Source organism: Xiphophorus maculatus, chromosome 16 (assembly GCF_002775205.1).
Source record: "Xiphophorus maculatus strain JP 163 A chromosome 16, X_maculatus-5.0-male, whole genome shotgun sequence".
Lineage (NCBI taxonomy): Eukaryota > Metazoa > Chordata > Actinopteri > Cyprinodontiformes > Poeciliidae > Xiphophorus > Xiphophorus maculatus.
The window spans coordinates 1,726,228-1,738,837 of record NC_036458.1 but is presented as its reverse complement, the minus strand read 5'-3'; the positions used below and the strand labels follow the sequence as shown (position 1 = coordinate 1,738,837).

At 38.0% G+C, this 12,610-nt stretch overlaps 1 protein-coding gene across 1 annotated transcript; it reads left to right on the top strand.

The window, feature by feature from the left end:
- Positions 1-2,656: 2,656 nt before the first annotated feature.
- On the top strand, positions 2,657-12,197 carry LOC102216843 (nuclear distribution protein nudE homolog 1-like). The gene is made up of 9 exons (XM_014470291.2): positions 2,657-2,739; positions 4,499-4,620; positions 6,190-6,343; positions 8,020-8,168; positions 8,371-8,507; positions 9,184-9,408; positions 9,487-9,572; positions 9,719-9,864; positions 9,929-12,197. Exons 2-9 carry the CDS (start codon positions 4,535-4,537, stop codon positions 9,975-9,977), a joined length of 1,032 nt encoding a protein of 343 aa, XP_014325777.1. The 5' UTR covers positions 2,657-2,739; positions 4,499-4,534; the 3' UTR covers positions 9,978-12,197.
- Positions 12,198-12,610: the final 413 nt, after the last annotated feature.

The window sequence follows — 12,610 nt, the reverse complement described above, 5'->3', positions numbered from 1 at the left end:
ATACCTTATTGTGTTCTTACCTGAGCCAGACTCAAAGACTGTTTTTTGTTGCTGAATTCTAGCAGAAAGGAAAACATACAAAAATCGGACGGGTACTTTTTTGTTTTTGTTTTTGTCTCATTGTCTCCTTTTCATAATAAAGGGAAACTGTAACCTGTAACAATAAAGCAGTCAAACAGCTTCCAGCTCCAGGCGTTATGTCACGACTCTAGCCACAATGAGATTTGATGAAATTGTGTCAGAGCTAAGCCACCTGAAAGTAGATTCTCACGCTGTCAAGATGGCGGAATTGATCCTGTAACAAGTTAAAAGTGTCGATGTCAACAAGCGGCTAGCTGTCCAGGCCGTCGTCTTCGTCAGCTGTTCTTGTTGCACTTCAATCTGGGGATTTAAGGCCACAGAGTGAACGGCCCAGTTATGCAATCGCCATGGTTACCTGCCTCTTCAGAAAGGGGGAGGAGCTTTCTTGTATCTCAACATGGAATTTCTACAGTTGTCATGGTTACGCTTACCATGGTTACTGTTTATTTTTTCAGAATTTTTTTTTACTGTCATTGCGCTAGAGAGCGCCACAAAGTTTAAAAAATGGCAACTCTCAAAACTGAAAAAAGCAAAACAAAACATTGTAATCTTTCTCGTTCCAGTGCAAATAAATAAAAAAAATGTTTTAATAAAATAAATATATACAAATATACTGTATATAGTAGAAACACAGAGAAACATCTGGGCTGCTTTAAAAAAATACAACTTAAATATGTTAATATATTACACAGTAAGTGTATTATAGTAATAGACAGTTACTAGTTTTTTTTTTTTGTTGTTTTTTTAGAAAGGAGGAGGGAAAATCCAAAATCAGAATCAGAATTCCTGTATTGTCATTTTGCAAGAAAGCATAGAGGAGAGAAAGAAGGAGGAAATTTAACAGACATGGAAAACCCTTACATCCTCTTCATGAGACAGTCTTGGGAAAACAAAGTGTCTTCAGTCAGAATCTTCTTCAAGTTCACTGCAGTACAGACTGCTACAAGAGGTCTTTCCATTACTATCTACAATAACTCTTTGAAGAATTTTAATTAATATGAGTTACAATAACATTTAATTTACCCTTGGGATCAATAAAGTATTTTTATATAATAAATCATGTTAAAAGTTGCAGTATAACCTTAAACGACAGTCACTAATTAATTTGTTATGTTGCTAGCTAAGCCAAGCTAACCAAATGTTAGCATTGAGGTCACTTGCAAAACATATAAATAGTGTCTTATTGACCTACAGAACAATGCCTTTAAAAGATTTCCCTTTGGTATCAGTGAAGGTCAGGGACTCATGCCTGTAATCCACTGTAAGAACTGACTCAATGCTAAAAACGTGCAGCCCAGATATGAGGCAGCGACGGACAGGACTGGTGGACTGGCATTTGTGAGTGGTGATGGCTCATGTGGATTATCTGGGATCAGATACCCCCGTCTAATCCCACAGGAAAAGACACAGCTGACCCAAATTCACCTCTGACCCACCAACAGGAAGAGAACATCTACAATCAGAATCAAAGATACTGTTTTTTAAAGCCAGACTTGGATACATTAGTCTCAATTTATTGTGGATATTATACAATATACACTTACTATTATTTGTCTAAGCTTCCAGAACTACATATAGAATTTTTTTTTTTAGTTTCTTGATTTCTTGGTACAACCTCTGCCATTATAAACTCTCCGCTGATTAATAGTGTTGATACTGCTTAAGATATGTGTAGCTTATGTATTCCAAAACCAGTCGGACTATGTTTTAGGATCATCATCCACTCAATACTCAACTGCACTGCTGTTTCAACCATCCAGGAGTCGATTTAAGGGAAAATGTAACAATTTTGAGGAAGTTGTTCTGTATTATACCATCCAATTTGTAAAATCCACCAGCAATGAACGCAAACCGACTGAAAACATGAGAACTGTGTCAACAAACTTTAAGTTTGTGCCCAGTTCAATTATTTGAAATTAATGTTACAAATTTAGTAAGAAAGTGGTGAAATATTCAAATAACTAAATTCTGTTTGAAGCTCAAACTGAGACAACATAATAAGAAATGCTGGAAAAATAATAAAGTATTATTCCAGTGCAAAAAGCACTTTCAACCCATAAAGAGCTAGGGCAATTTTCCACCAGTATCAATCGTCTTCCCTCAACTCCTTGGAATATCCAAACCTAATACCATAACTAACTCAATTAATTACCTTAGGTGATCACCAAGAAGACACTGTTTTAAAATATTTTAAAATAAATGATTGATTTCACGTAAAAGCTTGTTTGAGTGTTCTAATGAAGCACTATTTAAGTCTGACGTCATTTCATTTTAGTTATTTGGAATTAAGCTTCTTTGCTTTTGTTTTAATTTCATTTTGAATATATATATTTTTTGATTTCTAGAAACATAGCGAACATTTTTCCAAGTACTGTTTACACGTTTTCCTACTACACGTAAAAGCAGCACCACCGTGTGGCAATCCGTCGAAATTTCTGTGTGAATTAATGCTCTGTCTATTCCCACCACTCTGATTGGACTGTCACCCTTGCAGCCCGCCCAATTGCTGTGATTGACAGAAACGCGTCCAATAGCGACAAAGAACAAGAACGTCATCTAATTTGTTATTGGCCAGTTGACGTTGACAAAATGAATGGCAAATTTTATTGTTCGACGCCTTCCTGAAGCGGCGAGTAACTTTCTGACTTCCAACTCAAGGTAAGTCCTTTTAAATTTGTCTAATTCCATCGAATTGTGCGAAAGTTTTACCTAACTCTTAGTTTATAGTGAAAATGACTTTTCTAGAAGGTTTGGGGTGAAGTTTAGTTTGATAAGGAAGAGTTTAAGAGGCAAACGGGTCAAATGTTGGTCTGAGCTGGGATTTAAACGGTTAAACTCCGTTAGCCGAATCAGCTAGCGGTAACTTTAGTTTTACTCCTTCAACTTTCCTGTTATACTTTCCATAGTTTTATAGATAATACTCGGGGTTTAGGCACATCTCTAAGATTTGGGGTTAGTTACCATAAACAACAGGCAAGGTGTGAAGTTATGTTTAGCTCGGTCTTCTGTTAGTTCCGTTTTTCAGACCCTCGGGTCAGTCTTTGTAGTGGAACTCTGTTTGTTTGACTCAAATGTAAATAAGTAATAAATGTTCCACAATGACAGAAAGTTTGGTTGCCAAAACATTCCAGGTTTGTTTTGGTGTTTTCTTAACCCGTAAATGAATAGCCACCTATGAATAGTTAATGAAATGATCTTTTGCTGATAATACCAGGCAAAAATGAGACAAATTTACTAAAAATGATCTGTTTTCGGTTACAAACACAAACCTTCACTAGTTTGCTACTAATACAAGAATATTACATCATCAGTTATGTATTTCATTTACATACAAAATGGGAAAATACTGGGGCAAAATGAAAATAACGATTATAAAAAATAAAGTTAAATGCCTTTTAATACTTAAAATATTCAAACAAGATGAAATTGTATACAAAATAACCATTGATTTATTTTTCCCAACATGTATAATACTAAATTGTCACATTTTAACATTTACATCACATCTAATTAATTCATAATTTAGTATTTGGAAGTATACATTGTAGTGTTTCTACTCCATTACATGAATTAATATTGATTTCAAAACAATGTTTATTTTATTTTTATAAAAAATGTTTTGGCAAATTAACAAAAACATATTTTTGTGTTCCGGTTTTGTATAAAACCATCACTCTACACTTTGATACTTACTTAAAATGTATGTATTTTTAGTTATGTTTCTCAAACATGACCACATTTAATCAAATAAATGTTTTGTAAGATGATGAGTCGGATTTAAAAAAGAGTTCATTCTGCAGATTATTTTGTTTAAAAGATGCTAATTAGAAAATAATTAAATTTCTTTTTTTAAATAAGAATGTAAACATTTTATTGTCTAAAATGCAGTACTTCTAGCATCGACATGCTGAAAACTCAGCTCTCTTTTTCTTTTTTTATCTATTTTTTAGAGTTTAAACTATGTGAAGCTAAAACTGCCACTTGAGCAGCTCTGGGTAGAACATATTTACAAAAGAAATATTTTAAATGCAAAATTTCTATATTTTTCTTCACAGGTTTGGCCTGATTAGTGCTCTGTGTGTTCTTTCTGCAAATTGCCTTTTTTTCTGAGTTTGTATACTGCAGTTAACGGTTAAGCGTTTCCTAATTAGTATTTGATTAATCGATTATTTATTATTTACATAATTGATTTAGCACAATTTAATCATTTCAGCCCTGTAAGAACTTTTGCTTTTCTTAACATTTTCTACATAGGAATCATGCTCATTTAAAGAAATCCAAATATACACTAATTAGGTAACTTCTGAAGGCAGTTGGTTGCATTAAATGTTATTTGTTTGACTGTTCCAGGATACAGAAACCATAAATGTTTGACCAACAGTAAGGGGTGTGTTTCTGTTTCTGTGTGTCGGTGCAGGACCAAAGAGCCCGCTGAGCCGTGACCGCGCTGGAGATGGGGGACCAGGACGCACCTCAGTTTGGATCCATGGAGGAAGAACTGGAGCACTGGAAGGAGGAGGCGGCCCGGCACCAGCAGATGTTCGTTAGCTCTTTATCTTTTACTCCAACCGCTTCCTTATCTAATCTGGAAGCATCGTAATTTACAAAACAGTGAACATACAACTTCACCTTTTCTTTGAATCCGGAATGTCCAAACTTTTTGTATTTATGGGCCATAAATGTCAAGTTGGAACTAAAGTTTTAGTATTTTTCTTTATAATTGTATTCACAAAAACTATTTTGCTTTTTTTTTTAACCTGCTAATTAGATAAACTATTATTGTATCTTGATAATTATTATATCAATCGGATTTCTGTAGACAATTATTGTAGAGTTGAAACAAAAAACGGGTCTTGCAGGTTTGCCATATTTAAAAAAGCAACAACAAACTGTGTCCCACATTTTCACATTGATCATCTTTTTCTAGATTTGATTTTGTTCAATTTAGTTTGATTTTTTCTAAGTTTATTAAATTGTCATGTCCAAGTCTGAATTTAGTTACAGCCACAGGATGTTTTCGGTGCAAATTATTAATAAATGATATTAAATTGAAAGCAAATAAACAAATCCATATGTTCCTTTTTAAATATAAAAATAAACATTTTATTGTCTAAAATGTAAACAGATTTCTTTAGTGAATGCTTGATCATTTGAATCAAAGGATTTTGTTTGCAGAATTTGAACCAGGTGAAGGTGAAACTGCCATCTGAGACGTTTTGGGTAGAACAGATTTACGTTTTTTTTTTTTTATTTCTCTTAAATCCAAAATGTTTGTATTTTTGTACAGTTTCGACTTAATTGCTGCTCTGAATATGTTCTTCCAGCAAATGGCCTGTTTTGAGTCTGCATACTCCAGTTAATAACTTATTGATTACTAAATTAGTTGACAGTTATTTCAATAATCGATTCATAACAATTAATCTGATTGTTTCAGGCCTGATTATTGTTATTATAAAATAATAAAATACTATTAATACTACTACTACTATACAATAGAAATAACATTACTACTACTTCCAAAAAAGTAATAAAAATAGATTTCTATTAACATTAACACATTTTCTTTACTATTATTATTAATATTTTTTTATTATTTTTAACAATAATTATAACAGTAACAAATAAATAATTTTTAAAATGTACATTAAGGTAAATTATTTTGACGCCAAAGAAAACTTTTTTTTTTTCTCAAAGAAGCAATTAATAAAAAGTTATTGTACATAATCTTGGAACACTTTATTTTGTAAAAGTAGTTTCCTTTATTGATTTTATCGGTTTCCATGACGATTGCCATTCACAATATGGCTGCCGGCAGAAAAGAGAACGCCGACTGTTTGCTCCTCTTTCTCTCTGATTGTGACGAGGTTGTATCCTCACCTTTGTGATGTTTAGATATTTTGTCACAAAATATTAACTTATGCGTGTAAAAATATCCAATCTGTCAGGATTTGATGTGTTTGTAATGAGTTCTGATTATGACACTTTGACTGTGAAAACACCTTTATGTTTTTTGCACTAATATGTTTGAGGAGTTTAAAGCCACGTCTGTCCTGTTGTTTAATGAAACCCAACCTGAACACTTTGGATGTTTTTGTCTTGTGTTCTCAGTGCGGTGGAAGCGCAGGAGGAGCTGCAGGAGTTTCAGCAGATGAGTCGGGACTACGAGGTGGAGCTGGAGACGGAGCTGAAGCAGCTGGACACCAGGAACCGGGAGCTTCTCTCAGCCAACAACCGTCTGCGCATGGAGCTGGAGAACTACAAGGTAGTCAGACATGGAGGGTTCGGCAGACATGCATACGCCTGCAGGAGTTGCATTAATTTGCATGAAACCAACTGACCGCCGAGTGAATTGGTTCAAACTGGGGATTTTCATATCCGTCAGCTGATAATAGGTCTCCCTGCAGTGAATTTGTTTCTCTGGTTGTCTTATCCGAGCACAGAGCAGCCTTCACAGAGCATCGATTCAGGGATGAAGAGGCAGCTGATGGCTGCTCCTCCTCCTCCTCTCTGTGTCTGGAGGCGATGGCAGTGCTGAGCAGCGACGACTCTTCTGATTTTATTGGTTTATAATCGCCCCGCGGCGGCGGCTGCTGCTTTATTAGGAAATATGTTCAGGTTGAACTCGTGTTTGCTGTAAACAGAGCTCTGGGTTTTGATCAAAAGTTTAAAAAGTAAACAGGTTAATGTGTGACTTTATTGTTCATATGGTTGCAGAAAGCCAAACACACACTAACCACACAGTTACAGCAAACAAACAGGAAGTCCAGGAGTTTTGTCTCTATGAAAGCAGATTTCATGATGTCATCACTACTAAGTACCAAAATGCAAAACCTGTGTATGGCAGGCCGATTCAACAAGTAATTATTTTCTTCTGACTATATAATTAAAATGAAAATGAGTTTTGACTATCCTGGCTGATAATTGGATGCATCGTCAATTTGATGAGTCAAAACGTCTTTCTAGATGTTCGGATGATGTCAGCGGATTTGTGATTTGAAGTGTCACACACCGCAATTACAACCCAGGATATCAAGAATTAAAATTATGACTCATCAAAATTACATTTTTATAAATCTGGATCAAGAAATTGAGTCCAAGGCCCCCTTATGCTGCCACTGAGCTGTCCAAACAGTTGCCTGCAGAATTTTGGGTTTTCTGTACAAAATGGTCAGAAAATGCCACAAAGTAGGAAAAGCTGAGCAGTGTGGAGCGCTGCACCTAAAAACCGGCTCAGAAGAGCAAAAGCTGCAGCTGATTGCTGCCGACTCAAAATGAAGCATTTTCAATTTTCCTTTTTTCGTTACGTTGACATTAAAATTTCAGAGTGATAAGTAAATCTGAGACATTTGAAAATTTAAATTATTTTGAAACTTAAAAGATTTGACACTGAAAACAAAGATGCGAAACTACTATTCAGATTGAAGGTGTTTTTCTGTTACAGATTTTTTTGTTTCAAATCTTTTTTTCTTAGTTTTAATTTTTTGTTCTTTTGCACAAACTTTACTGCCCCAATTTAGCTCCGTAGAATCTGATCCCACACTCAGGATCAGAAACACCTCCTGGCTGTTTTTCTGCTCTTTTAGAAGATCCTGTTTTTATAAAGTGACATTACGTAAAAGGAGCTGCCGGTTTTATAATCATGTTTATTTTTTTCACAGTTAAAATATTTTTATTGCTCTCTAGACCACAGTAGGTTTTTAAAATGTCTAATTTTTTGCTTTTGGTTGAGGCTTTTGGATCAAAACATGATGTTATCGGAGCAGCAGCCCTTCTTATCTCCAGGAATCTCTGACATGTTGAAGCTTCACGCTGCTTTACTCAATCCTGAAGCGGCTCATTCGTTTGATGTGTGACTTTCTGTGGAACCGGCGTGTAAATCTGCTAAGTCATCATCTGACTCTGGTCCTTCTTTCTGCTTCTGTTTTTTGCCAAATTCAGGACAAGTACGAGACGCATCACTCTGAGGCGTGCCGACAGATCTCCAACCTGGAGGGAGACCTGGCCGAAACCGCGGCCGTCAGAGATCAGCTCCACAAGTACATCAGGGAGCTGGAACAGGCCAACGACGACCTGGAGAGGGCCAAGAGGTCAGCAGGTCGACACCTAGCTAAAGCACTGAGACGTTTCAAACTCGCTCTTCAGCTGTCTTCAGCTCAGTCTCTCTCATTTATCTTCATCCCTTTCTCTCCATTCAGCTGTCTGCTGCCCTGTTTCTCTTCCTTGAGCTTCCATCAACTCTGTCTGTACTAAACGCTTGTTAAGTAAAGGAGTCGTTCCTCTGTTTTCTAGAGCGACCATCATGTCTCTGGAGGACTTTGAGCAGCGGATGAACCACGTCATAGAGAGGAACGCCTTCCTGGAGAGCGAGCTGGACGAGAAGGAGAATCTCTTGGAGTCGGTTCAGAGACTGAAGGACGAAGCGAGAGGTGAAGTTCTGAGGAAGTCAGTTTTTATTTTAGTGAGGATGCATTCTCTGGGTGTACGCTTCTCTGCGTTTAGCTACTTCATCTGATTTCAGTAATTTGGATATCAAAATGTTCAGTCGTCTCTGTCTTCAGCTCTGTCTCTCTTCATGTGTCTAACATAAAGACATGTTGAACATGTTCTTAAGGGCTCGGTCTCAAAAATGCTCTTTCTTGAGCTGTCTTCACCTCTGTCTCTCCTCAGCTGACTTCTGTTTTATCGTTCCCTTCAGCTCCCTTCAATTCTTTCTCTCCAGTTTTTTTTAGCCCTGCTCTTCTCTTTTTATCTCTCTCTTTGTCTTCAGCTCCCTTCAGGTTTTTCCTCTTTCTTCATCTCTGTCTTTCTCCTCAGCTCTCTTCAACCCAGTCTTTCTTTCTTTCTTTCTCTCTCTGTCCTTGACTCTCTTTAACTTTATTTTGCTCTCTCAGCATCTTCTGGTGGGTTCATTCAGCAGATTAGGATTCTCACTGCTGTTTTGCACAGAACAGAAATAGTTTTAAATGTTTTTGATTGTGTGTGTGTGTGTGTGTGTGTGTGTGTGTGTGTGTGTGTGTGTGTGTGTGTGTGTGTGTGTGTGTGTGTGTGTGTGTGTGTGTGTGTGTGTGTGTGTGTGTGTGTGTGTGTGTGTGTGTGTGACAGACCTTCGGCAGGAGCTTGCTGTGCAGCAGAAACAGCAGGTGCAGGACAGGAAGCCTTCCATCAGCAGCTCCGTCAAAGAGCCTTCGTCCTCTTCGTCGTCGGCGGGGTTGCCGACCCCGCCCCTCACCCCCCCAGACAGTAGGATGGAGGATAAAACCTCGGCTCCGCCCAGACCTGTAGCCTCCTCTGAGGACATCAGCACGCCACCGCCCTCCGTCAGCAGAGGTCAGACTGAGAGTTTAGCTTTTATTAGAGCTGGATTTATTTTCTGTCCATATTTTCACCAGTTGGTTTGTTTCTCAGCTGAAAGCATCTCTGCGATTCCTCTCACCACGTCGGCAAGAATCTCTGCTCTGAACATCGTCAGTGAGCTGCTGAAGAAAGTCGGGGTAAGATCCAACGTGGGACAGATTTTGACAGCGCCGCTTGATCTCCAGCTGGACTTCCTGCTGTTCTTTGGGTCGTTGTCCTGCAGCAGAACTCAACTGAGCTAAAACTTCCTGGTTACTGAGAAACCTCACCGTTTCCTTCCCAGAGCCTGGAGTCAAAGCTAGCGTCCTGTCGGAATTACGTCAACGAGCAGACGGCGAATCGCAGACGCCACAGCGGAGGATCTGGATCAGCGCCGGCCCAGAGCAACCCATCAGAGCCCCATCCCACCAACGGCCTCTACAACAAGGGGTGAGCAGCTCTGGGGAGGGTTATTTACATCCACAGCTAACCGCTAACTCTCCTGTTCCTCCAGTCTCGTGAAGAGGCTGGACTTTGGTGCAGGATCCAAGCTGCTGCTGTGAACCCGACCGGACCTCTCCGTCTCCTCTTAGCGGGTCAGGATGGTCCAAACCTCACCTGGACTCGGTTGGTACCTGACGGACCGCACTGACACCGAGCAGCTGAGGCTAAACGGATGGAGACGCTGGAGGTTTAGTTGGTCTTTTATCAGGACTTCCTGTTCAGCACTTGCACTTGTCTTGAACGTCCGTTCTGGACTTTTTGTTCCGACTCCCTGAGTCTGGATTTGAAGACATATTTTTATGTGTTCAGACTCAATGAGAAGCTAAATTCATTAGTTGATTAAAACAGTGAAAGTTTGCTTCTGATGTTTGAATTTTAGGAGGAGACGTTTTTCTGTTCACCTTACTTTGGTCCATTCAAAGTAAGTGGAAGCAAGTCACATGCTTTCCGGTTTGCTAGCTAACACCTGATGGTCTGTAGTTAGAGTTTTCTCATTATTCGTCCTGAGGGGGCGTTTATGCTTTTTGATCTAGATGTATAATTATAGATGGGAACGCACACCTGGAGCACAGCTGTGTGTTGCATCAACTTGTGCCTTCAGGAAGCTTACTGAAAAAAAAACGGGTTTGAGAAGAATCGTTCGTCAACCACTTTAGCTGAGATACATAGTGGTTGCTATAGCGATTCCCGCCTTTTTTGGTTTGTTATGTTTACTTTATGATGAATTTTTTTATTATTTTTAACGTCGTTGCCACGGTAATTTCTGGATTTTTTTTTGTTGGTTCTCTGCCACTATTTCTTACCTAGTTGCCATAGCAACATTCCCTTTCTTTTTTTTTTTACACTAACATAAAAAAACATATCCCAGCTTGTGATTGGCTGTTTTCAGCCATTATTTTCTTTTAGTGCTTACTGGCCTTTGTGATGAAGTTCTTGGAGCTTTTGTTTCAGTCATCAGAATTTTGACCATTTGTTGTTTTTTATGGGCGCTCTTGTGACTTTTTCCTTTTATTATTTTGTCCTAGTTGCCATGGTAATTTTCCGATTTTTCCTTTTTTGAATCTGGTGTAACGGGAGAAAATAATACACGTTTAAAGGTGTCTTAAATAGGGTAGTGTTTCCCTCATTTTAATGGTTGCTGTGGTGATTTTAATGACCACCTTTTCTTTGTCCAGTTGCCATAGCAACATTTACCAGGCACTTTTTTAAGGCACATCTCAAATGGTATCCCAATCTGTGATTGGCTGATTTCAACCATCTTAATTTTATTTTCTTGTAACTGTCATGTTAAATTCCTCCGGGCTCTCTATACTCACTACCATGATTCCCACCTTTTCTCTGGTTGCCATGGTGATTCCCGCCTTTTCTCTGGTTGCCATGGTGATTCCCGCCTTTTCTCTGGTCAAGCACTTTTCAGTAGCGAGAAATACACTTTAAAAAAGATTATAAATACTTAAAACCTATAGGTAGTGTAGACGTTTTTCCTTGACTGTGAATGTGTGAATTATTTACTGTAAAGATTTGTAACGGATGTTGATGTTTAGTGTATTAGGAAGCACAAAGACTCGGAGGAAATTTAGCTAATTTGGCCACAACAGGATGTAGAACCATCCTGAAGTTCCCAGTTTGTGGAAACTGGTAAAGCAGACACTGGACAAAAGAAAATAAAATGCTTCTTTTCTGATGCACATCGTACTTTTGAAGGGGAAATTGGAGCATAACAATAGTTTAGATTATAGTTAAAACCTAGACAAAACGATTAAAGCCTTCATGTTTGAGCCGTTTGTGTTATAAACAAATGAATTCACCCTTTAAACTCTGAAATATGACAGCAGAGCTTCCAGGTTCACACCGTCCGAAAAGTTTCACATCGTCTCGGCGCTCCCGTCCGCAAAGCGCCGTGAACCTTCAGCTCCACTGTCCACAGAACAACACAAACGGGCCGAACCGCCCGAGGCAAACGTTCCCCTTTTCAGGGTCGGGTTTCAGTTACAGAGCTGCTGCACTGCAAAAACACACAAAGTAGTTTTTGATTTTGATCTAGTGCAAATATCTTAGTGCACTCGAAATAAGACAAACTAAACTTATAAGTAGCTTTTTAGCAAGATAAAGGAGCTTGTTTGAAGTCTGATTTCTTGATATTGATGGAAAAATAACTATTTCCAATCACAGATTATTTCAATTTTAACTGGAGAAAACTGTCTTGATGTAAGTGAAATAATTTGCCAGCGGAGCTAGAACTTTTTTTTTAATCAATATTAAGGTATTATTTACTTAAAACGGATTTGACTCAGTCATATTTATTGGGATTTTTAGAAGGAAACTGAAAAAGATGCAGTTTTATTAAAAATTAAACAAAATCCGATTCTGCTGATGGAGCAACAAAGCGCCTATTTTACGAGAAATTACAAAAACAATCATAGATGTTTTAAATAAGCAGACACTGTTTTCCAGAGGAAGATCCTGTTAGTGAGTTTTTATTTTACAACCTGAAGGATCGAGTGTTGAGCTGAATAAGACGAGTCAGGCAGGAAAAATGATCTACAATGAGCCGCACAAAGGTATTACTGCAGTTTGATTCATATCGACATGAATTTTAATAAGATCAGATCAGCACAAAGTAGGACATATTTATAAATTAAGACAATACACAAAACACAAAATCTCACCAAGTAGTTTTTGTCTAGTTTCT

Excerpts from the sequence above, each read along its gene's own strand:
- LOC102216843 (XM_014470291.2), top strand. The coding sequence starts at position 4,535 with ATGGGGGACCAGGACGCACCTCAGTTTGGATCCATGGAGGAAGAACTG. Across the intron at positions 4,621-6,189 it reads GCGGCCCGGCACCAGCAGAT|TGCGGTGGAAGCGCAGGAGG; the intron begins GTTCGTTAGCTC and ends TTGTGTTCTCAG. Across the intron at positions 8,508-9,183 it reads ACTGAAGGACGAAGCGAGAG|ACCTTCGGCAGGAGCTTGCT; the intron begins GTGAAGTTCTGA and ends TGTGTGTGACAG.